At 45.4% G+C, this 24,368-nt stretch overlaps 1 protein-coding gene across 1 annotated transcript; it reads left to right on the top strand.

Annotated features, from left to right (window-relative positions):
• The first annotated feature begins 343 nt into the window (after window positions 1-343).
• On the top strand, window positions 344-19,436 carry LOC137588815 (radial spoke head protein 6 homolog A-like). Its single transcript, XM_068306105.1, has 7 exons — window positions 344-447; window positions 5,826-6,048; window positions 15,126-15,401; window positions 17,191-17,640; window positions 17,724-17,868; window positions 18,986-19,103; window positions 19,202-19,436. Exons 1-7 carry the CDS (start codon window positions 344-346, stop codon window positions 19,434-19,436), a joined length of 1,551 nt encoding a protein of 516 aa, XP_068162206.1.
• Window positions 19,437-24,368: the final 4,932 nt, after the last annotated feature.

Genomic DNA, 24,368 nt, shown 5'->3' with positions numbered 1-24,368 from the left:
CACTATTTCAATCTCTGGGATTAGACTTTTAGATATATATTCAGCTCAGAGAATCAGTAATGAGCGTGTGAAAGCAAACGCAAACTACAGATGGTGAGCAGCAGCAGTGAGCTTGAAAAATCTGGCTGAGTGGCTGAAAAGTTGGAGAGCCTTTTTTAGTATTTTTCCTCTCAGAACATGTCCAATGACAGAAGGGAAGCGTAAATCATCTTGTACTGGCATAGGAGACATTACAGTATGTTTAGTCAGATTCCACGGCTTTCATGACTTTCATGTCTTTCATGTCTGCCACCCTGACATCTAGATATAAAACATGGTAGAGAAAGTTAGTGACCTGTGAACGATGGAGCAACCGGACCGCTGCCAAGCCAACATGGACCCGTCTGTGGAGGCCGCCTGCCTCAAGTCGTTCATGATGCAGAGCAGCACGGACAGCAACATGAACCTGTGAGTCCTGAGCTAACAGCGTTAGCTAACATTGTTAATTGTTAGCTGAGTCCACAGTGATTTAACTGGTAACTCAGAGCTTCTCAAGTGTTGGTAGCTGGTGGAAGGCCAGCCGCCAGGTAGAGACGCCGGTTGGGTTCACCTTGTTGGATCAACAGGAGTGAAGGGATATGGAGCGCCGCTCAGTTCAGTGTGTGTGTTCATGATTTGTGTGGTGTGCGTAGATGCTTATTATATTATATTATATTATATTATATTATATTATATTATATTATATTATATTATATTATATTATATTATATTATATCATATCATATCATATCATCATATTATATTATATTACCCGTGGTGCACTAGCGCTGTGCCCGGAGTGTACCCTGCCTCGACCCCCCCAGTCGGCTGGGATAGTCTCCAGCACGCTGCGACTGCAGACTAAGTGGGCAATGCAGATGAATGAATGGATGATATATTACACACTAATGCCCAGTGGCATTTACCGTATTGGCCCGAATATAAGACGGTGTTTTTTGCATTGAAATAAGACTGAAAAGGTGGGGGTCGTCTTACATTCGGGGTCTAGACATGATACCCATTCACAACGCTAGATGGCACTAGATATCTTTAAAGCGAATGCTGAACTGATCTCCCCAGTCCAAATCGAACTTGTCACGAAGAAGAAAAATAAAAATAGCGGAAAGAAAGAAAAGAGAAGAAAATAAGAGAAGAGATAACAGAAAAACGGAGAAACGTAGCGACAATCTGGAGAGAAGATTTATTTCAAGACTACAGTTACAGTCAGACTTCACTTTGATGGTTAATGCAGTTATTGCAATTTTGTTGTTTTATCACAGTAGATTGTTTTTTTTACATTTCAAAAACCAGAAACCATTCATTTACAAATGTGATTGCACTTTAGTTTACATATTTAAATGTTCAGATATTAAGATGTGTTACAGTTTTTGCATGATTTGAATGAGTCAAAATAACATGCTTTTTCTCTAGAATATATTGTTATAATCATTTGTTTCAGATGTACTGTAATTATTTTCTGCATAAAATTAATTTTGGTGTTCAAAAAGTCTTTTTTCAAACTTGAGTCTTGAAAAAGGGGGTCGTCTTATAATCAGGGTCGTCTTATATTCGGGCCAATACCGTATGTTTTTTGGCGTTGATGTTTTGGCTGCTTGGTGGCGTGTCTGAAGAAACAATTTTAGAATGAATTGCAGGAGTGAATGCTTCATAACAACGCCTTCCTAAAATAATTGCAAAATCATTTTTTCAGATTTTTGATATTATCAAATTATGTTAGAATCGCCTTTGGGCGGCACAGTGGCGCAGTGGTTAGCGCTGTCGCCTCACAACACGGCAGGTCCGGGTTCGAGTCCCGCCCTGTGCGGAGTTCTCATGCTCTCCGCGTGTCTGGGGGGGTTCTCTCTGGGTTCTCCGGCTTCCTCCCACCTCCAAAAACATGCGCTTCAGGTTGATTGGCCGTTCCAAATTGCCCGTAGGAGTGAGTGTGTGTGTGCGTGTTTGTATGTCTTTGTGTGTGGCTCCGCGGTGCACTGGCGTCGTGCCTGGAGTGCCCCCCCCCTCACGCCTTATGCCAGCTGGGATACACTCCAGCTCCCTGTGACCCGCTGCGGCGGATACAGCAGCAGTACATGAAGATGAATGAATGAAACTCTTTTTCGTCTCAGAGAAAATTTCTACGTGCTAAAAAATTAATAGAACTTAATTATCCATCCATCCATTTCTGTTACCCCTCTATCTGCTGTCACGGGTCACAGGGAGCTGCAGCCTATCCCAGCTGGCTTAGGGCGTTAGGCGGGGGAAACTCCGGGCGCGACGCCAGTGCACCACAGAGCCACATAGAGCTAAAATACCTCTAAAATATGGAGGTTTTTATAAAACTGAACTACAGTAAAACTGTCCGTCCAACAGAACCAAGAAAGAAAGAAAGAACTTACCTCAGAGTTCAAACAGATGGTTTATTGGTCAGAGTTGAACACAGAATACAAGATCTGGGGTTCCAGCTCCGGTCACTCGGTAGCGATCACAAGATGGTCTCCTCAAAGAACAGAACAGGCGGCTGTCATTGTCACCAAATAGAATAATATACTGTATTTTATTCTCTAAGGACTAGGTACATCTAACTCCATGTTTGGTGTCTCCTAAACTAACTAACCATACCATTGGCTGAGTAGATACATGACACACGACCCTTGTAAAAGTTCAAAAGTGGGTGCCCCCCCTGGAATGCAGGACTCACCATGGGGGGCTGGAGAATGTATCTGCATCCTTTTGTTTGCTGCTACAACCATGCAATCATACAGAGCTAAGAATGCTATAAAACAATTCATATAAAATACAATCTACCAATCTTGAGTGTTATTTTATTACACAACCACACAGAACCCTTAAATTATATTATTATTGTTGTTGTTTTTGTTGTTGTTATTATTATTATTCAAGTTTCAAGTTTTATTCTTATATAGCCCAGATTCACAAACAATGTCTCAAAGGGCTTTACAATCTGCACATGGACGACATCCCTCTGACCTTTGTGTCCTGTAGCAGTACGACCCCCACATCGGATAAGGAACAACTCCCCCCAAAACCCTTTTAACAGGGGAAAAAATGTATGGGAGAAACCTCAGGAAGACTAGAGGAGGGACCCCTCTTCCAGGAGTGGACAGACGAAGCAATAGATATGACATGTACAGATTAATAACACAGTAATAATAACAATGATAAATGTATGACTAAGGCACGCTGATCCATCCAGTAGAGTCACCACCAGCCCATGAAGCACACAGAGGTCATCGATTGCAGAGGATCCACCACTCTGAGGACAGACCAAACAGTCCCTAAGTCATTGATCTCAAAAAAGTTATAGTGTAAGATTACCCCCAAAACCCAAAAACCACAGCAGAACCCAATGAGATGGAACCAGACTCCCCCAGAAGATGGTGATGCAGGTCCATTGTGTAGCTTGTGATACCGCCAGCCAAGGAAGCAGACAGAGGTAGCCGATTGCAGATGATCCACCACACAAAGGCCTGAGAGAGAGAACAGGAGGAGGGAGAGAGATGGAGAGAACAGGGGGAGAGTGGTGCTAGAGGGACCAGAATGGCAGAGGATTAATGGGGGACAGGGGCCCAGGAAATCCTACGGCTCGTTGGCCGGATTAGGCTAAACCTACAGATTGAGACTGCCCCCTCCCCCCCAATATTAGTTATATGTGAGGGAGAACAGACACGTTTTGAGCCTAGATTTAGACATCTACGGATTCAGACTGTCTAATATCTATGGGGAGATTATTCCACAGGAAAGGGGCCCGATAGGAGAAGGCCCTCTGGCCACCTGATTTCTTTTTAACCCTGGGAACACACAAGAGACCTGTATTCTGAGAGCGGAGAGCTCTCATCGGAGTGTAAGGTTTAACCAATATTATTATTATTAAACTATATTATTGATTAAGTGGGAGGTAAGAGCTACCGGTCGGTGGTTGTGGAGCTCAGTAGAGCGTCCTTTCTTGGGTACCGGGACGATGAAGAAGGTCTACCACAGTGACGGGACCCTCCCCAGCTGCAGTCTGGGGTTGAACAATCGCTGCAGGGGGTCCCCCAGTTCAGCACAGGCTCGGAGGAGTCTTGGGTCCAGCCGTCTTATAGGGATGGAGCCTCCGCAGCGTTGTCCTCACCAGGGTCTGCAGTGATGACGGTCTCTGTTGTGGCGAGGTTGGAAGTCCAGTGGTTGAGGTGGGGTCGTTGAGCTTCGCAGCTCTTAGAGTATATTATATTATATTATATTATATTATATTATATTATATTATATTATATTATATTATATTATATTACATATAATACTAGCGGGAATCTGTGGGAATTCTACGATAAAACAATAATATCAGACTTGGTTTGTTTTCTTTTTTGCTTCGCCGTCACAAGAACATTGACATAATACTATGTCAATGGACATTAAACAGAAAATAGAGTATTTTTTGTGGTGACAGCCATTTATTTAATTCCACGATGCTGTCAGGAGCTCAAGTTTACGTGATTCATTCTGACGGGTGTGCCATGATTGGTTGGCAGGTAGTGGGTGGAGTTAAAACGTGACAATGTGATGTTTTCAAGTGAGTTTATTCAAATATATAGGTAGGGAGATTATATTATATTTTATCTTGTCTACTTATGTCTAGACTGGAAGAAAATTAATTTTGCTGAGCAACATAATTATATGAGTTTCACTGTCCTGTACTTTTACAAAGTTTATTGCTGTGACATTGGACTGGATACTGTCTCTAATTCATCCATCATGGCTGTCCTCACCACTGTCTCTAATCCATCACCAGTGTCTCTAATCCATCATGTATGTCCTCACCACTGTCTCTAATCCATCACCACTGTCTCTAATCCATCATGGCTGTCCTCACCACTGTCTCTAATCCATCACCACTGTCTCTAATCCATCATGGCTGTCCTCACCACTGTCTCTAATCCATCATGTCTGTCCTCACCACGGTCTCTAATCCATCACCACTGTTCCTATCCATCTTGGCTGTCCTCACCACTGTCTCTAATCCGTCATGACTCCTCGCCACTGTCTCTAATCCATCACCACTGTCTCTAATCCATCATGGCTGTCCTCACCACTGTCTCTAATCCATCATGACACCTCACCACTGTCTGTAATCCATCACGACTGTCTCTAATCCATCACGACTCCTCACTACTGTCTCTAATCCATCATGTCTGTCCTCACCACTGTCTGTAATCCATCATGTCTGTCCTCACCACGGTCTCTAATCCATCATGTCTGTCCTCACCACTGTCTCTAATCCATCATGACACCTCACCACTGTCTCTAATCCATCATGACTCCTCACCACTGTCTCTAATCAATCACCACTGTCTCTAATCCATCATGGCTGTCCTCACCACTGTCTCCAATCCATCATGGCTGTCCTCACCACGGTCTCTAATCCATCACCACTGTCTCTATTCCATCATGGCTGTCCTCACCACTGTCTGTAATCCATCATGACTCCTCACCACTGTCTCTAATCCATCACCACTGTCTCTAATCCATCATGGCTGTCCTCACCACTGTCTCTAATCCATCATGGCTGTCCTCACCACTGTCTCTAATCCATCATGACTCCTCGACACTGTCTCTAATCCATCACCACTGTCTCTAATCCATCATGGCTGTCCTCACCACTGTCTCTAATCTACCCATCGTGACAGGCCTCACTACTCTACTGTCTTATAAAGTTTGCCTTTCATTCTAGCAGAGACTCTTCTTCGCCATGCAAACATGGTGGTTAAATTCTCACAGGAACACTTGACTTATGTCATTCTTAAACGTTTTAGGTATGACCACTTCACACAGGTGCTGCTCAAGGTGATTGATGAGCGTCCACACAATGCTGTGGATGTTATTGAGGACATCAGCCGTGATCTGAAGCAGGCTTTATCTGAGGACCAACAGAGCACCCTGCGAGACAGTTCACAGGCTTCAGCCGCTGAGCTGCTGGCCCAGCAGCATCGTCTGCTGTTCAACCGCCCAAGAGAGGCCGACCAGGAGGAGGAGGAGGTACTACTGACTATAAATGCACTTTCATCTTGTGTAGGGGAGGGGGCATGTAGGCAATGTGGCATACCTGTGTGACACAGCACAGGAATGCTTTTATCACTGTTCTTTAAATAATAATGGAGGGGCAGTGGTTTCTTAGAATGAGACTCTAGCCTTGAGACATGGCATCAATGGAAACACCTGATATGATCTCATCTCACCGCATTCTGTAACATGAGCTACTTAACAACATTATTCTTCTAAAACTGAGTCTTATTGACTTTTCTGGCCTTGACAGATTAAATCAGGCACATTGATTTCGTTGAAAGTGGGTCAGAGGTTCGATACCCCTGAGACATCTCCCAGCTAGCAGGTGGGTTAAGAACTACAGCCCACGGGCCATATACAGCCCCATAAACAACGTAATCCGGCCCGGCAAAATTGTTTGGCTTCGATCAGAGGTCAAAACATCCATGTATATATAAAAACAACTTCCACCAGTACTGAATTTACATATTAATAGTTATTTGCACAATGTATATCAGCAAATGGTTCAATATAGTTTCAAGCTTCAAGTTTATTTATTTTTCTGTAGCCCAGATTCACAAACAATGTCTCAAAGGGCTTTACAATCTGCACATGGACGATATCCCTTTGACCTTTGTGCACTGCGAGCAGTACGACCCTTACATCGGATAAGGGACAACTCCCCCCAAAACATTTTTAACAGGGGAAAAAAATGGATGGGAGAAACCTCAGGAAGACTAGAGGAGGGACCCCTCTTCCAGGAGTGGACAGACGAAGCAATAGATATGACATGTACAGATTAATAACACAATAATAATAACAGTAACAATAATAAATGTATGACAAAGGCACGCTGATCCATCCAGTAGAGAGTCACCACCAGCCGATGAAGCACACAGAGGTCACTAATTGCCGAGGATCCACCACTCTGAGGACAGACCAAACAGTGCCTAAGTCATTGATCTCAAAAAAGTTATAGTTTAAGGTTACTCTGCCAAAACCCCAAAACCACAGAAGAACCAAATAAGGCAGAACCAGACTCCCCTAGTGGATATAAATATAAAGTGTGCAAAACTGCCAGAGGTTGAACCTAACATTAAAAACTGTTGAGTCTGATAGCGGAGGGAAAGAAAGAGTTCCTAAATCTGGAAATCCTGCACCTCCGGCCTGAGGGGAGGAGAGTGAATAGTCTGTGTTGTGGGTGGCTGAGGTCCCTGATGATGGATGTGGCCCCTTTGGACTCTGTCTCTGTAGATGCCCTGCATAGCGGGCAGGGGAGTCCTGGTGGTTTTACATGCAGCCCCTACCACTCTCGGCAGACATCTGCAGTCCATGTTGGTGGTGCTGCCGTACCCCATGATGATGCAGTTGGTCGAGGTGGACTCGAGGACGCAGCTCTAGAAGCTGTTGAGGATCTTTGACTACATGCCAAACCTCCTCAGCCTCCGTAAGATGTACAGCTGCTGTGCTTTCTTCACTCGCACAGTGGTTTTCCGTGACCAGGTGAGGTCCTCATGGATGTGAACCCCTAGACTCTTCTCTGCCTTGTCCCTGGATGATTAGTGGCTGATGATAATCTCTTTAGGTTTGTTTGTGTTGAGGGTGAGGATGTGGTCACCATGTGTCCAGCATGTCCACCTCCCTCCCGTAAGCTGCCTCATCTCCACCTGTAATGCATCCTATCCCAGCGGTGTTGTCCACATACTTTAAGATGATGTTGTCCTTGTGAAAGGCTACACAGTCACGGGTGAGCCGATGTTCGTGATAATGCTGGATGAAGACCTTGCTTCCTGTTAAAGCCAAAACCCTATATATATACTGGTTTTTACATGTCATTTGCAGTACTACAAACGATCACTCCATCCATCTATTCTGTAAGTGGCCCAAATGTCTAATTTTAGAACTCTGTGTAGCCACCAGTCATAAAGTTTTCCCCACCTCTGGTTTAGAACCACAGCTGTCTTACTGTAAGGTAACGGCAGGTGAGAGTTCAACTCTGTCTATCCACTGGCTTAGACCTTGCAATCTAGCAATCAAAGGTATCTGTTATAAGTCTACATACCCTACAATATACAACTTCAATGTCAATGTGCTGAAAACAAGACTTCCTCAACAATGTAAGATTGAGACAAAATGTCAGCAGTTAACAACAGTGGATAACAAGTGGATAAGATTTGCAGGTGTGGCTTGTTTCTGTCTGTACACACTAAATCAATCAATCAATCAAGTTTTATTTATATAGCTCTTAATCATGGCAGCAGACATTTCAAAGCGCTTTAACAGACAGAGAAACCCAACAGAACCCTCCAGAGCATAAGCGACAGTGGCGGGGAAAAACTCCCTTGATTAGGAAGAAACTCGGGGCAGGACCCAGACTCTTTTGGGCGGTTATCCGCCTTGACTGGTTGGATGGAAAAGAAATCAAAGGAAGATAAGAACAGGGTCAGAGAAAGAGACAGAGAGAGAGTGAGACAGGCCAGAGAGAGACAGTATCAATATGGTTAAGGTTGATAAAGTCAAGGCACAATTACAGCTGCGTGGATGACTGTATGGAGGAAGGAGGAGGAAAGGAAGCAGGACCCCAGCCGATGGATAGTTGAGGGGTGGTACTCGTGGGCTTGGAGGAGAAGGTCCACAGCACATGGAGAGATTGGGGTGATACTGGTGGATGGGAGGTGTAGGTCCACAGCAGATGGTCCACAGCGGATGGGTGGATGAGGGGTGGAGCAGTATGGTGGCGCAGAGGAAAAAGGAAGCCGGACCCCAGCTGATAATTAGGTTAGGGGTGGTACTGGTGGGATGGGAAGAGCAGGTCCATAGCAGATGGGTGGATGAGGGGTGAACCTGAGAAAAACCTGGGAGAACATAGAGCACAGAGACTCCAGGGAAGAAGTTTAGTTAGTAGGGTGTGATTGGAGACTTGGAGAGTGAGATCGGAGAAGAGGAGGAGTAACAGAGATGGTTGGAGAGGAGGGGGAGGAGAGAGGAACTCAGTGAGTCTGGATGTTGAGTCTCCACCAGTGTAGGTCTATATGAAAATAAACGTAGTAACCTAAGGTGCCATTAATTGCAAAATTTATGAAAAAGAAAAGTTTTAAGTCTAGTCTTAATTAGTGAGAGGGTGTCTGCCCCCCGAACTGAGGTAGGGAGGTGGTTCGACAATAGAGTGGCTTGATAGCAAAAGGCTCTAGCCCCCGTCCTACTTTTATAAATTCTAGGAACCACCAGTAGGCCAGTACGTTGAGAGTGTAATGCTCTAGATCTGCGGTCCCCAACCTTTTTATCTCCAAGGACCGGTTTAATCTCAGACAATATTTTTACGGACCGGTCTTCATTTGCTCGATAATCGTTAATGTCACCAGGACAGCTGTAGTCTAATAATAAATCGTACGCAGTGGTTTTATGTAAAATGTAGACATCAACAGACAATAAACAAACTTTTTTTCATAAATTGATAATCAACATCTCTATTTCATCTCTGTAAACGAAATAATTACATTAAAAACCCGATTGAAGTGTCTGCACTGATGAGGTTTATTTTGAAATTTCGCGACTTACAATCAGTGCATTCAACGCAGGAGAAATATTGATCATTTCCAATAGAAGGGTGAACAAGTCAATCAAATAATAGTAATTACAATAATGAGAATTAGTGGATGGGGACCCCTGGTATAGGGGTAACGGGAGACAATGACCCCTGAAGTGTGTTCCATAGGTCTGCTCTACTCCAGTTTGGTTTGGTTTTCGGTCACAGCAGAAAATCGCTTCACAAAGACAGGAGGTTGGAAATGGAAGCAGGGTTTTCCATCCTTTTTGGGCGATCTCAGGATAATCTGCCTGGACTTTAATCCAGAACACTGGTGCGTTTATGGGCGCTTCATTGTGTGTGTTGATGACCTGTCACGTGACCGAGACCCGTCAAGTGGGACAGATGCATGAATTTGTCAGTGGGTCATTCCACACAGACGTCACTTTTCAAATTTAACGTCTTTCAGACTCCGAAATAAATAAAATGGAAGTAATGTAAATAAATTCTTCTTTCTGAGCGGCCCGGTAACAAATGACCCACGGACCGGTACCGGTCTGTGGCCCGGGGGTTGGGGACCACTGCTCTAGATGGATTATAAGGAACTAAAAGTTCCTTCAGGGTAGGTTGGTGCCTGGCCACGAAGGGCTTTGTAAGTGAGGAGAAGTATTTTAAAATCTATCGTAGCTTTCACAGGAAGCCAGTGCAGAGAAGCCAGCACAGGAGAAATATGGTCTCTGGCACTGGTCCTGGTCAGAAACTTGGTCTCTGGCACTGGTCCTGGTCAGAACCTGGTCTCTGGCACTGGTCCTGGTCAGAACACGGGCGGCAGCATTCTGAATTAGTTGAAGACTCTTCAGCGACTTTTTTAGGCAGCCTGAAAAAAGTGCGTTACAGTAATCTAGTCTGGAAGTGATGAAAGCGTGGATTAATTTCTCTGCATCACTCCGTTTTAAAATATTCCTGATTTTAACAATGTTTCGGAGATGGAAAAAAGGCCGTTCTAGAAACCTGCTTAATGTGTGTGTTAAACCAGAGATCCTGATCAAAGATGACACCAAGGTTCCTCGCAGTGGTTTTGGCCTCAAACGTGATGCCATCCAAGGTTATTACATCACTGGGCACTACATCTCTAACAGTTTTTTGGCCGAGCACAATGACCTCAGTTTTATCAGAATTGAGATGCAAAAAGTTATTCGTCATCCAATCTTCAATCCCTTTGATACATGGCTGTAATTTGCACAACTGGCTGACTTCGTCAGGTTTAATCAAGAGATATAATTGCGTATCATCGGCATAACAATGGAAGCACTCAGGTACTGAGGTCTGACACAAATCAGCTTCATGTTAATACTCAGTAGTGGTAATTGGTTCAGCCAAGACTATTCTGAAATGTACTGCTAGCTCCAGAAAACCTTTGCCTAGCCTAGCCTAGTCTATCCCATAACCCCGTAGGGTCGTTGGGGCACCACGGATGACCCACGGTTGTCATCATCTTGGGAAACTGAACCTGGCGGCGCCCATCCCTCTCCAGGTGGACAACCTTTGACCTGTTATTACATGTAAATCTAACCGGTTTGTTCTGGCGTTAATAGACAGATGTCTGTCTCCACGGGTGATTCAGTCATTTTCAGTCCACTGATGGTTATTTTCTTCCATCCATCCATCCATCCATCCAATCCATTCTCTTCCGCTTATCTGGGGTCGGGTCGCGGGGGCAGCAGCTTAAGCAGGGGAGCCCAGACTTCCCTCTCCCTGGCCACTTCGTCCAGCTCCTCTGGAAGAATCCCAAGGCGTTCCCAGGCCAGCCGGGAGACATAGTCTCTCCAGCATGTCCTGGGTCGTCCCCGGGGCCGCCTCCCGGTAGGACGTGCCCGGAACACCTCACCAGGGAGGTGTCCAGGAGGCATCCTGACCAGATGCCCGAGCCACCTCATCTGGCTCCTCTCGATGCGGAGGAGCAGCGGCTCGACTCTGAGTCCCTCCCGGATGACCGAACTTCTCACCCTGTCTCTAAGGGAGAGCCCGGACACCCTGAGGAGGAAACTCATTTCAGCCGCTTGTATCCGGGATCTCATTCTTTCGGTCACGACCCACAGCTCATGACCATAGGTGAGGGCAGGAACGTAGATCGACCAGTAAATCGAGAGCTTTGCCTTTCGGCTCAGCTCCTTCTTCACCACGACGGACCGATACAGAGTCCGCATCACTGCAGACGCTGCACCGATCCGCCTGTCGATCTCCTGTTCCATCGTACCCTCACTCGTGAACGAGACCCCGAGATACTTGAACTCCTCCACTTGGGGCAGGATCTCATCCCCAACCCGGAGAGGGCATTCCACCCTTTTCTGACTGAGGACCATGGTCTCAGATTTGGAGGTGCTGATTCTCATCCCAACCGCTTAACACTCAGCTGCGAACCGCTCCAGTGAGAGTTGGAGATCACGGCTTGATGAAGCCAACAGCACCACATCATCTGCAAAAAGCAGAGACGCAATACTGAGGACACCAAACTGGACACCCTCAACGCCTTGGCTACGCCTAGAAATTCTGTCCATAAAAGTTATTAACAGCATTGGTGACAAAGGGCAGCCTTGGCGGAGTCCAACCCTCACTGGAAACAAATCCGACTTACTGCCGGCAATGTGGACCAAACTCTGACATTGGTCGTACAGGGACCGAACAGCCCTTATCAAGGGGTTCGGTACCCCATACTCCCGAAGCACTCCCCACAGAACCCACCGAGGAACACGGTCAAACGCCTTCTCCAAGTCCACAAAACACATGTAGACTGGTTGGGCGAACTCCCATGCCCCCTCAAGGACCCTGCGGAGGGTGTAGAACTGGTCCACTGTTCCACGGCCAGGACGAAAACCACACTGCTCCTCCTGAATCCGAGGTTCGACTTCCCGACGGACCCTCCTCTCCAGAACCCCTGAATAGACCTTGCCAGGGAGGCTGAGGAGTGTGATCTCCCTGTAGTTGGAGCACACCCTCCTCTCCCCCTTCTTAAAAAGGGGGACCACCACCCCAGTCTGCCAATCCAGAGGCACTGTCCCCGATGTCCACGCGATGTTGCAGAGGTGTGTCAACCAGGACAGCCCCACAACATCCAGAGCCTTTAGGAACTCCGGGCGGATCTCATCCACCCCCAGGGCCCTGCCACCAAGGAGCTTTTTAACTACCTCGGTGACCTCAACCCCAGAGATAGGAGAGCCCGCCTCAGAGAACCCAGACTCTGCTTCCTCATGGGAAGGCGTGTCTGCGGGATTGAGGAGGTCTTCGAAGTATTCTCCCCACCGAGTCACAACGTCCCGAGTTGAGGTCAGCAGCTCCCCATCCCCACTATATACAGTGTGGATGCTGCACTGCTTCCCCCTCCCGAGACGCCTGATGGTGGACCAGAATTTCTTCGAAGCCATCTGGAAGTCGTCCTCCAAGGCCGCACCGAACTCCTCCCATGCCCGAGTTTTTGCCTCAGCAACCACCAAAGCTGCATTCCACTTGGCCAGCCGGTACCTATCAGCTGCTTCAGGAGTCCCACAGGCCCAAAAGGTCTGATAGGACTCCTTCTTCAGCTTGACGGCATCCCTTACCGCTGATGTCCACCAACGGGTTCTGGGGTTGCCGCCATGACAGGCACCGACCAACTTACGGCCGCAGCTGCGGTCGGCCGCCTCGACAATAGAGGCACGGAACATGGTCCACTCAGACTCAATGTCCCCCGCCTCCCCCGGAACGTGAGTGAAGTTCTGCCGGAGGTGGGAGTTGAAACTCCTTCTGACAGGGGATTCCACCAGGCGTTCCCAGCAGACCCTCACAATACGTTTGGGTCTGCCAGGTCGGATCGGCATCTTCCCCCACCATCGGAGCCAACACACCACCAGGTGGTGATCGGTTGACAGCTCCGCCCTCTCTTCACCCGAGTGTCCAAGACATGCGGCCGCAAGTCCGATGACACGACCACAAAGTCGATCATCGAACTGCGGCCTAGGGTGTCCTGGTGCCAAGTGTACGTATGGACACCCTTATGTCTGAACATGGTGTTTGTTATGGAGAGTCCGTGACGAGCACAGAAGTCCAATAACTGAACACCACTCGGGTTCTGATCAGGGGGGCCATTCCTCCCAATCACACCCTTCCAGGTCTCACTGTCATTGCCCACATGAGCATTGAAGTCCCCCAGCAGAACGATGGAGTCCCCAGTGGGAGTGCTCTCCAGCACCCCCTCCAAGGACTCCAAAAAGGGTGGGTACTCTGAACTGCTGTTTGGTGCATACGCACAAACAACAGTTAGGACCCGTCCCCCCACCCGAAGGCAGAGGGAGGCTACCCTCTCGTCCACCGGGGTGAACCCCAATGTACAGGCGCCAAGCCGGGGGGCTATAAGTATACCCACACCTGCTCGGCGTCTCTCACCATGGGCAACTCCAGAGTGGAAGAGAGTCCAACCCCTCTGGAGAGGACTGGTACCAGAGCCAAAGCTGTGTGTGGAGGTGAGCCCGACTATATCTAGTCGGAACTTCTCCACCTCACACACCAGCTCAGGCTCCTTCCCTGCCAGAAAGGTGACATTCCACGTCCCAAGAGCCAGTTTCTGTAGCCGGGGATCGGATCGCCAAGGTCCCTGCCTTTGGCCACCGCCCAGCTCACAATGCACCCGGCCCCTATGGCCCCTCCCACAGGTGGTGAGCCCATGGGAAGAGGGACCCACGTTGTCCTTTCGGGCTGCGCCGGACCGGGCCCCATGGGTGCAGGCCCGGCCACCAGGTGCTCGCCTTCGAGCCCCACCTCCAGGCCTGGCTCCAGAGGGGGACCCCGGTGACCCGCATCCGGGCAAGGGAAAACGTGTTCCAATGTTTTTAATCGTCATTTGGGGTCTTCGAGCAGTCCTTTGTCTGGTCCCTCACCTAGGACCTGTTTGCCATGGGTGACCCTACCAGGGGCAGAAAGCCCCAGACAACTTAGCTCCTAGGATCATTGGGACACACAAACCCCTCCACCACGATAAGGTGACCACTCAAGGAAGGGGGTTATTTTCTTTTTCACCTGAAAATAAGTAATTAAAGATTAGCTTGAACATCCATCCATTATCTTGTAGGCAAAATGGTCACAACTGTCTCGTCTACAGACACTTATCTGTCTTGTGGGTCACGGGTCTTCTGGAGCCTATCCCAGCCAGCTACGGGTGAAAGGCAGGGTACATGCCAGATAAAGCGCCAACTCATTGTGGGGCCACATGAAAGACAAATACACACTCACACGTATGGACAATTTGGAGTGACCAATTCACATCAGTTGCATGTTTTTGGAGGTGGGAGGAAGCTGGAGAACCCAGATAGACATGGGGAGAACCTTGTTACTGTGAGGCGACAGCGCTACCCAGTGCGCCACCATGCTGCCCTAGTTTGAACATGTTTTCAAAAACTTAATTCATTTAAAAAAAGATTTACAAACGAAGCAGATCTATCTACCATATTCGGAAGCATCTGTCCGATGTAGAGAGATGAGTCTGTGTTTACGGCTGTCTCCTGGTTGTCGTCAGGTGGAAACAGCTTTCCCTAACGTGAGTGAGATCGGGTTCTACCTGGAGCAGGCTGGCGTGGGCCTGGGACGAGAGGAAATGCAGAGGATCTTCCTGTCACTCAAACAGCTGGTTGAGTCACAATCACTGCTGCGCTGCCGACTCTGGGGTAAGATCCTGGGAACAGAGAGCAACTACATTGTTGCTGAAGCTGACCACCAAGAGGGGGAGGAAGAGGAAGAGGAGAATGCTGAGGAAGAGGAGAAAGAGATCGAGTCACCACAGAATGACAGTGAGGTGAGCACGTGAGACACATTCAGTGTACAAGATAATCTTCATTCATTTTCACACTGGGACGTGACTTCAGACAAAGCCTCGGCACAAATTACTCTTGCTTGTATATTTATTGTATGTCCAACAAGGACATATTTTATTAAAATATTTTCCCTTTATACAAGAGAGTCACACTTCCACAGATTGAAGCTGCAGATGGACAACTTCCTTCTAATCAGTTTTACATGTTCGTTCTCATGTATTGCATTTATTCTCTGCTCTTGGTTCTATTTATCAACTCACACTAATGGACTTGTCTTTACAGTAGTGTCCTGTCTTAAGAGCTATATTTACAGTGACTCATGAACCCAGCCGAAATATAGTTACAACACATTGGTCAATGTTGAAACTGACGATTGTTATATTATTAATTTAAGTAATTATTGACTTTTGAATTTGTTGCTTCGAGTGGTTCTAAATGATCTCAGTGATCAATGTGTGATGGTCATTACAGTTGAAAAAAAGAATATTTTTGCAAAGCAGGCTTTCTGTTATGATTTGGGTCATTTTAACTGGGTTAGAATTTAATTTTTTAATGGTATTGAACTGGAATAGCATCTAAAATAACTCCTCATATAAATTAAGCTGAATAATGGTATGAGTTTGAACAATCCAAAGAAATTCTGAAAAGCCAAAAATTTGGTCTCTGCCCTCTGAAACTCAGTTAACTTCCCATCAAGTCTGTTCAAGAATGGTGTCAGAACGAGGAAAGGGACTTTTCAGTATTCAGCTCCTGCTACTTTGAACAGTTTACAGTCTGACCTTAAAATCAGGCTGAAAGGAGTTCAAAACTATTAATGACATCCAAACAGATGTTTATGTCATTTTATCATTGTTAATTTTGATCTGTGTGATTTGTTTCGACGCTCGTCTTCGTCGGACCTCCCTGTTAACGGAAGTCTTTGAGCACAGTGGGACATACATTGTGACATACATTGACATTCATGAGACCAACACTAACCTGTAATTTTGCTGTACGCTTTTATAATGACAAACATAGCTACCTATCTAACTAATCTTTTGATAAAAAGCATGTGCTATGGAAGAGGTAATTGAATTTTAAAGCCAGATCCTGAAGAAAACACCAAAAGTGAGGTAGGGCTTTTCTTAAGTAGTTTTGAATCTGATAAAACTACAGTGAACTCAAACTGGGCGGCACAGTGGCACAGTGTGTAGCGCTGTTTCTGCACAACAAGGTGGTTCCCGCTTCTCCGGCTTCCTGCCACCTCCAAAAAGCATGTGTTTCAGGTGGATTGAGCCTTCTAAATTGTCTGTAGGTGTGTGTGTGTGTGTGTGTGTGTGTGTGTGTGCGCGTGCGTGTGCATGTGCGTGTGCGTGTGTGTTTGTGTGCGTGTGCATGTCCGTTTGTCTGTGCCCATGTGGCTCTGCGGTGCACTGGCGTGACACCCGGAGTGTACCCTGCCTCACACCTGGAGTTGTCTAGGATAGGCTCCACGACCCGCCACGGTGGAAGAAGCAGGTTCCTCTTGGGGACTCATGAGCTGCCTTGTCTCATGCTCTCTGCTGTCTGGTTATTAGTTTGATAAAATCAACGAGTAACATTAAACAATTTGAAATTGTCCATTTTAGTTCCCACTGCCCATTATCTGTTTATTTAGTTTTCATCATCCTGTTACACTTTGCAATAATGATCAAATGTATTTTCATGTGAAGTATAAAATGAAAGGAATAAGGAAAAATTATCTCATGTACACTTGGTAAACATGCTAAATGATTTGTCTTGTGATGACAGGCGGATCCACTTCCCCAGTCAACCTATAAACCCCAACCAGTGGTGCCAAAGGAACTCAAAGGAACAGGTGCCAACAAGTATGTTTACTACGTGTGCAAAGAGCCTGGTCTTCCTTGGGTAAAGCTTCCTTCAGTTACCCCGACCCAGATCGCTGTTGCTCGTCAAATTTGTAAATTTGTCACTGGGAGGCTAGACGCTCCAGTTGTGAGCTTCCCACCTTTCCCTGGGAATGAAACCAACTATCTGAGAGCACAGATTGCTCGGATCTCTGCTGGTACGCAGGTCAGCCCCCGGGGCTTCTTCCTGGCGGGGGAAGAAGAAAGTGAGGAAGAAGATGAGGCACCCAGGGACAGCTATGAAGTGAATCCAGATTTTGAAGGTGTTCCAGTCGCAGAGATGGCTGAGTCTTTGTCCACATGGGTGCATCATGTTCAGCACATCCTTCCGCAGGTACCATTTTCATCATAGCAGGACTGTGCTGTATTTTTGCTAATGCATTGCAAATGTTAATGCATACATGTGGACTGTTTCAGGGCCGCTGCACGTGGGTTAACATGGCTGTAAAACAAGGTGAAAACTCTGATGAAGAAATGGAGGCTGAAGAGGACGAAGAGGAGCCTGATGAGCCTGAACCAGAAATTGGACCTCCTTTGCTCACACCTCTCTCCCAAGATCAAGGTCAGTCTATGACTTAACCAAACAAATTATGCCTGCTTTTAAAAACTAACAGACTGTAATGTCCAATGAGAAAGGAGGGATATGTTACCCCACCCCTCTTTAAAAATATTAAAATCCAAATTCTCACACTTAGTGTCAGTTTGGTTTATGTTCTGAAGTCTGTCAGTGTCCTCTGACAAAAGTCTGGCACGAGAAAGTGGAAGGGATTAATGATTAACCCTAATCCTTAATTAAGGGACGAATCAACTGCTTGAGAATTGTCTTCCTGGACTGGTTCCAGGAATTCACTACCAATATGAAAATAAAAAGCTTTTTCTTATACGATGTTTTCACCGCAATAACAAAATAATGAGTGAACAAATGTGTTTTAGCAGTAGCATAGCTTTAAAGAGGGAAGTTGGATAAACTGTTTCTACTCTGGACCGTGGACAGGCTTTTCAAATTAAAAGTCTCAATAAAAAAATCATGTATTAAGATATACTTTGTGAGATGACAGCCATTTGTTAAACTAGATGGATGGATGGATGGATAGATGGATGGATGGATGGATGGATGGATACATACATACATACATCATACATACATACATACATACATACATACATACATACATACATACATACATACATACATACATACATACATACATACATACATACACACTTTAATAATCCCAAGGGAAATTCAAGGTGACATCTGCTCACAAAAGTTACAAATAAATACACATAACATTGACTGACACAGACAAAAAGACATGACATAAATTACATAATTAACATAATGACATAATTACAACAACAGAAAAACCTAACATAAAAAAGGAAGCATAGCAACCTGAAAGAAACGTTAGATATAGAAGATGTATAAGAAGATATAAGATAAGAACACGTGGATGAACCGAACTGTAGACTGACATGAAGGACCCCACAAAGTATCCCACAAAGCATCCCCAGTGCGTCCCAGGCCCCCTAGTCTACCCCCTCTCGGCAGACTTTGATGACCCTGCGGCTTCCGCTTCGACCCCGCTCCTTCTGAGGGGGGTCGAAGGTGTATTCATAGAAATTAACTATAGATGTATCCATAGACATTCATCCATGGCTTCATATTTGTCCCTTAGAAATTTTCAACACCCCTCCCTGGAGTCTGAGGATGTCCTCAAACCTCACTGGTCAGCACGCAGCAGCTGTGCTGCGCTCCAACCTCTGGCCGGGGGCGTACGCATACGCTTGTGAAAAGTAAGTGGAGAAGTCAAAGTGTTCAAGCAACGTGCGTGTTTGACTTCTTAAAGAAAATAATCTTGCTCACAATCAAATGTTCTCATGTGCCCATTTAGGAAATTTGAGAACATATATATTGGTTGGGGTGTGAAGTACACTGGGGGTGGGTACAGTCCGTCTGTCCCTCCCCTACCCCAGAATGAATACCCCAGTGGACCTGAGATCACAGAGGATGTGGACCCATCACCAGAGGAAGAGCAGGAACTGAAGGAGTCTTTGGAGGAGCCACACGATTCCCAGGAGGACGCAGATGAGGACGAGGATGAGGACGAGGACGAAGATGATGACTGAAACAAAAGTTGATATTTTCATTTGTTTAATTCCAAATTTCATTTCAACTTAATTTCAAATACTTTCTTGTAAGTCAATAACTACATAAATCAGTTTACTCAGCAGCATGGCTTGATATTGTAAATTTTAAAACTAGCTCAACATCAGATATAGGTAGGATAGTAAAGATAAATTATTCTTCTTCTCCTTTGGGCTTTTCCCTTCAGGGGTCTCCACAGCCAATCAGTGTCCTCCATCTAACCCTGTCTTCTCATCCTCTTCTCTCACACCAACTACCTTCATGTCCTCTTTCACTACATCCATAAACCTCCTCTTTGGTCTTCCTCTAGGCCTCCTGCCTGGCAGTTCAGAACTCAGCATCCTTCTACCAATATATTCACTATCTCTCCTCTGGACATGTCCAAACCATCTCAGTCTGGCCTCTCTGACTTTATCTCCAGAACCTCTAACATGTGCTGTCCCTCTGATGTACTCATTCCTGATCCTATCCTTCCTGGTCACTCCCAGAGAGAACCTCAGCATCTTCATCTCTGCTACCTCCAGCTCTGTCTCCTGTCTTTTCCTCAGGGACACTGTCTCTAGACCAAACAACATTGCTGGTCTCACCACAGTTTTGTACACCTTTCCTTTCATTTTAGCTGAAACTCTTCTATCACACATCACACCTGACACTTTCCTCCACCCGTTCCATCCTGCCTGTACATAGTGAAGATAAATTACAGTCTGTTATTAATATAACTGGTGTGTGTATATAACACGGTGGTGCAGTGTGTAGCGCTGTTGCTGTAGAGCAAGGAGGTTCTGGGTTCGAGTCCCGCTCTGTGTGGAATTAGCATGTTCTCCCTGTGTCTGCGTGGGTTCTCTCCAGGTTCTCCAGCTTCCACCTCCACAAACATGAGCTTCAGGTGAATTGGCCGGTCTCAAGTTGTGCATAGGTGTGTCCCCTGAGGCCTTATGCCCTCACACCCCCAGTCACCTGGGACAGGCTCGAGCAACGCCACAACCAACGACAGTGGATGAAGTGGATACTGATAATGAATATTTATATAACTCAGTAAACTAAGAACAAATGACCTTCTTTATGTCTTGTTTGGGTGGTATGGTTCACCTCAGATGATTACAGGAACCGGATCAGGAACTGAACACACATTTACAGTAAACTAATATATAATTTTACTTCTTTCTTTTTACTTTATTTTATTTATTTCTTTATTTAACCTTTATTTATCCAGGTGAATCCTATTGAGATTACAAATCAAGGGAGCCCTGGCCAAGACGGCAGCAGCAGCAGTTACAGTTACATACAGCAATTAAATTAAACAGATACATTATAAAGCATACAATAACAGGGAAAAATAATCAAAGTCTAAGAAGGAAAGCAGGTACAGATTCCAATGGAATCTGCCTCCATACCCTTCACCAAAATTTTAAAATCCCTGATCGGGATCAGCTCTTGAAGCTGTAGTTCTGACTGCAAATGATTCCAGGCTGCAGGAGCAGAAAACATAAGAGCCTGTTTGTGAAGTTCAGTCTGAACCTTAGGGACAGTCAATAAAGGGATGTCATTGGAGCGCAGACAATAGTTACTGGTTTTAAATAAAATATACCCACAAAGGTAAGAGGGGCACAGACCAAGGATAGACTTATAAATAAAATTGTACCAATGTGTAAGTCTGTGCATGGTCAGGGAGGGTCACTGAACCTTGGCTTACAGGGTGCAATGGTGAGTGAGAGCTGTGCATCGTGTGACAAACCTCAAGGACCGTGGTGCACAGTGTCCAGGCGATGGGAGCATTGAGCAGGGGCATGCATATATGGAACCAGCTCCAACAGAACCAGCTCCAGCTCAACGTCTCCAAGACAAAGGAGATGGTGCTGGATGTCCGGCGGGCACCTCCCTCTCCACAGCCAGTGATCATGGAGGGCAGTGAGGTGGAGGTGGTAGAAACTATCAGTACCTGGGACTGCAGCTAGACAGCAGACTGGACTGGTCACTCAACTGGGACTGTGTGTACAAGAAGGGGCAGAGCAGGATGTACTTCCTGAGGAGGCTGGCCTCCTTCAACATCTGTCCTAAGCTCCTTCTCATGTTCTATCAGTCCGTAGTCTCCAGTGTGCTGTCATACGCCATTGTGTGTTGGGGTGGGGGGGCCAGGAAAAGAGATATGGACCGTCTGAACAGACTCATTCGCAGAGGTAGGATAGTGGAGACAGTTCTGGGGAGCAGGACCATGTCTAAAGTTAAGGCTATCATGAACAACACCAGCCCCCCCCCCCCCTACACACCTTCTCCCAGCAGAGGAGCACCTTCAGCGGCAGACTGCTGTCACACAGCGCCTCCACAGAGAGGCTGAGGTCCTCCTTCGTGCCCCGTGCCATCAGGGGGTACAATGACTCTCTCAGGAGGAGTGGGGGGGAGGTGGCGAGGTCAGCACGAGGTTGAATGGATTTAATTTAATTTAATTTTATATATTTTATATATATATATATATATTTAAAAAAAAATCATTTTATACTGTTTATATTTTAATTTTATACTGTTTATATTTTAATTTAATACTGTTATATTTTTTTACATTATATACTGTTTATATTTTAATTTTATACTGTTAATATTTTAGTTATAGTTTAGTATATAAGTCCTGTTAGTGCTGCATGTGCCTGTCTGTTAGTGTAATGTATGTCTTGTGGTATGTCCTGTGATGTCAGTGTTTCCTTTTCTCCTGGTGTTTATCCAATATTATTCGTTATGTAATGCCTGAGCAGTGGATATATACAATTTCCTCCGGGATTAATAAATTAATAAAGTATCAATCTATCTATCTATCTATCTATCTATCTATCTATCTATCTATCTATCTATCTATCTATCTATCTATCTATCTATCTATCTATCTATCTATCTATCTATCTATCTATCTATCTATCTATCTATCTATCCATCTATAGCAGATCACCATAATCAAGCAAAGGGAGGAACGTCGCCTCAATCAATTTGTTCCTGGCAGCATAGGAAAAACAGGATTTTATTCTAAAATAGAAGCCTAGTTTAAGCTTAAGCTTCTTATCACCCAGGTTATTAACATAAATAGTAAATATAAGTGGACCCAGGACAGAACCCTGGCGGATCCCTGATGTGACATGTAATTCACTAGAGAGAATATTATCATATTTAATACACTGAGTTCTCTCAGAGAGGTAATTTTCAAACCAGCCAACAGCCTGCTCGGACAGCCCAATGTTGAGCAGCTGTTGCTTTAGGATGAGGTGGTCAACAGTGTCGAAGGCCTTTGAAAGATCGATGAAAAGAGCAACACAAAATTTCTTATTATCCAATGCCTCAATTATATGATTGACAACCGTTAAGGATGCCGTGATGGTACTATGTTGTTTTCTGAATCCAGACTGGTACGGGGAGAGAGTTATTAGCATTCAGGAAGTCCTTCAATTGATTACTTACCAACTTTTCAATAACCTTCGACAGAGCAGATCGATTGGAAATAGGTCTATAATTGTTGAGTGAAGTAGGGTCCCCTCCTTTTAATAGCGGTTGTACATGGGCAGATTTCCACACTTTTGGGATGACATTTTGAGTGAGAGTGAGGTTTAAAATGCTTGTTAAAGGTTTTGCAATAAAATCAGCTGCAAGTTTTAAAAAACATGGTTCCAAATTGTCTGGACCTGCAGGTTTTTTAGTGTCAAGCGAGAGGAGAGCTCTACGAACTTCATCCACAGAAAAAGGAACAAAATGGAAGGACTGACCATTAAAAATAAACTCATCTGTCATATCCGAGGAAGGCGAGTGTTTTAAGGGTGGGGACTGGTTGAACAGAGAACCTGAGGCGATGAAATGTTCATTAAAACATTTGAGCATGACAGACCTTTCAGAGATATATACTTTGTCCTTAATAATGCAAAGGGGCAATTCATTACGAGTAACAGTAGATGAAATGGATTTAATAACTTTCCACAAATTTCTAGGGTTATTTAAATTATCGGTTGTTGCAGACAAATAAAATTCAGATTTGGCTCGTCTAAAAAATAAAGCAAAACAATTGTGTAGTTGCCTAAAATGAAGCCAATCTGCCTCTGTTCCTGTTTTTCTAGCCTTTGCCCAAGCCGGATTTCTCTTGCGGAGTAACTTTGTAAGGTCAGGGGAGAACCAAGCATTAGCTCAACCTTTTACTCTAAATCTCCTTACAGGTGCGTGTTTATTTAAAATATGCGAGAACCAATCATAAAAAAGTTTCCAAGAATTTTCAACGTCATCAACAAGATCAATTTTTTCCCAATCATAACAGAATAATTCATGTAGAAAACCTTGGTCAGAAAAGTGCTTCATGTCACGTTTGATAATAAAACGGGGCTTGCACTTGGGAATTTTGGCATTTCTAATTGCAGCACATCACTTACAAAGACACCAGTCTCAGAGTACTTGTGGGGGGCATTTCATAAAAATAAGTCAATTAAAGAGGATTTCTCTGGATACTTGGGGTAAGGGTGTGTAGGGCTCTTGATGATTTGAGTAAGATTCAGAGAGCTACAGAAGTCTTTAAAATCATTGGATATAGGCTTTAACCAATCCCAATTTGGATCACCTGTCAGAATGATCTCACTGTACTGCAATTGTGATAGCACCTGCCACAGTGTTGGGAGAGCTCCAACAACTGCTGATGGTGGTCTATAGCACCCGACTACAGTAATATTACACCCTTTCGAAACCACAATATTTAGGGCAAGGAACTCCAATTGTTTACTGACAGATTTAGAAAGCACAACATTGACAGGAAATTTGCGTAACATCAATTTTAGAAAGGGGCGGCACGGTGGCGCAGTGGTTAGCGCTGCCGCCTCACAACACGGCTGACCCGGGTTCGAGTCCCGCTCTGTGCGGAGTCTGCATGCTCTCCCCGTGTCTGCGTGGGTTTTCTC

The sequence above is a fragment of the Antennarius striatus genome, chromosome 21 (assembly GCF_040054535.1).
Source record: "Antennarius striatus isolate MH-2024 chromosome 21, ASM4005453v1, whole genome shotgun sequence".
NCBI classification, from domain to species: Eukaryota; Metazoa; Chordata; class Actinopteri; order Lophiiformes; family Antennariidae; genus Antennarius; species Antennarius striatus.
The sequence above is the reverse complement of the archived record's forward strand: the minus strand, read 5'-3'. Positions and strand labels throughout refer to the sequence as shown.

Excerpts from the sequence above, each read along its gene's own strand:
- LOC137588815 (XM_068306105.1), top strand. The coding sequence starts at position 344 with ATGGAGCAACCGGACCGCTGCCAAGCCAACATGGACCCGTCTGTGGAG. Across the intron at positions 6,049-15,125 it reads CCGACCAGGAGGAGGAGGAG|GTGGAAACAGCTTTCCCTAA; the intron begins GTACTACTGACT and ends GGTTGTCGTCAG. Across the intron at positions 17,641-17,723 it reads TTCAGCACATCCTTCCGCAG|GGCCGCTGCACGTGGGTTAA; the intron begins GTACCATTTTCA and ends GGACTGTTTCAG.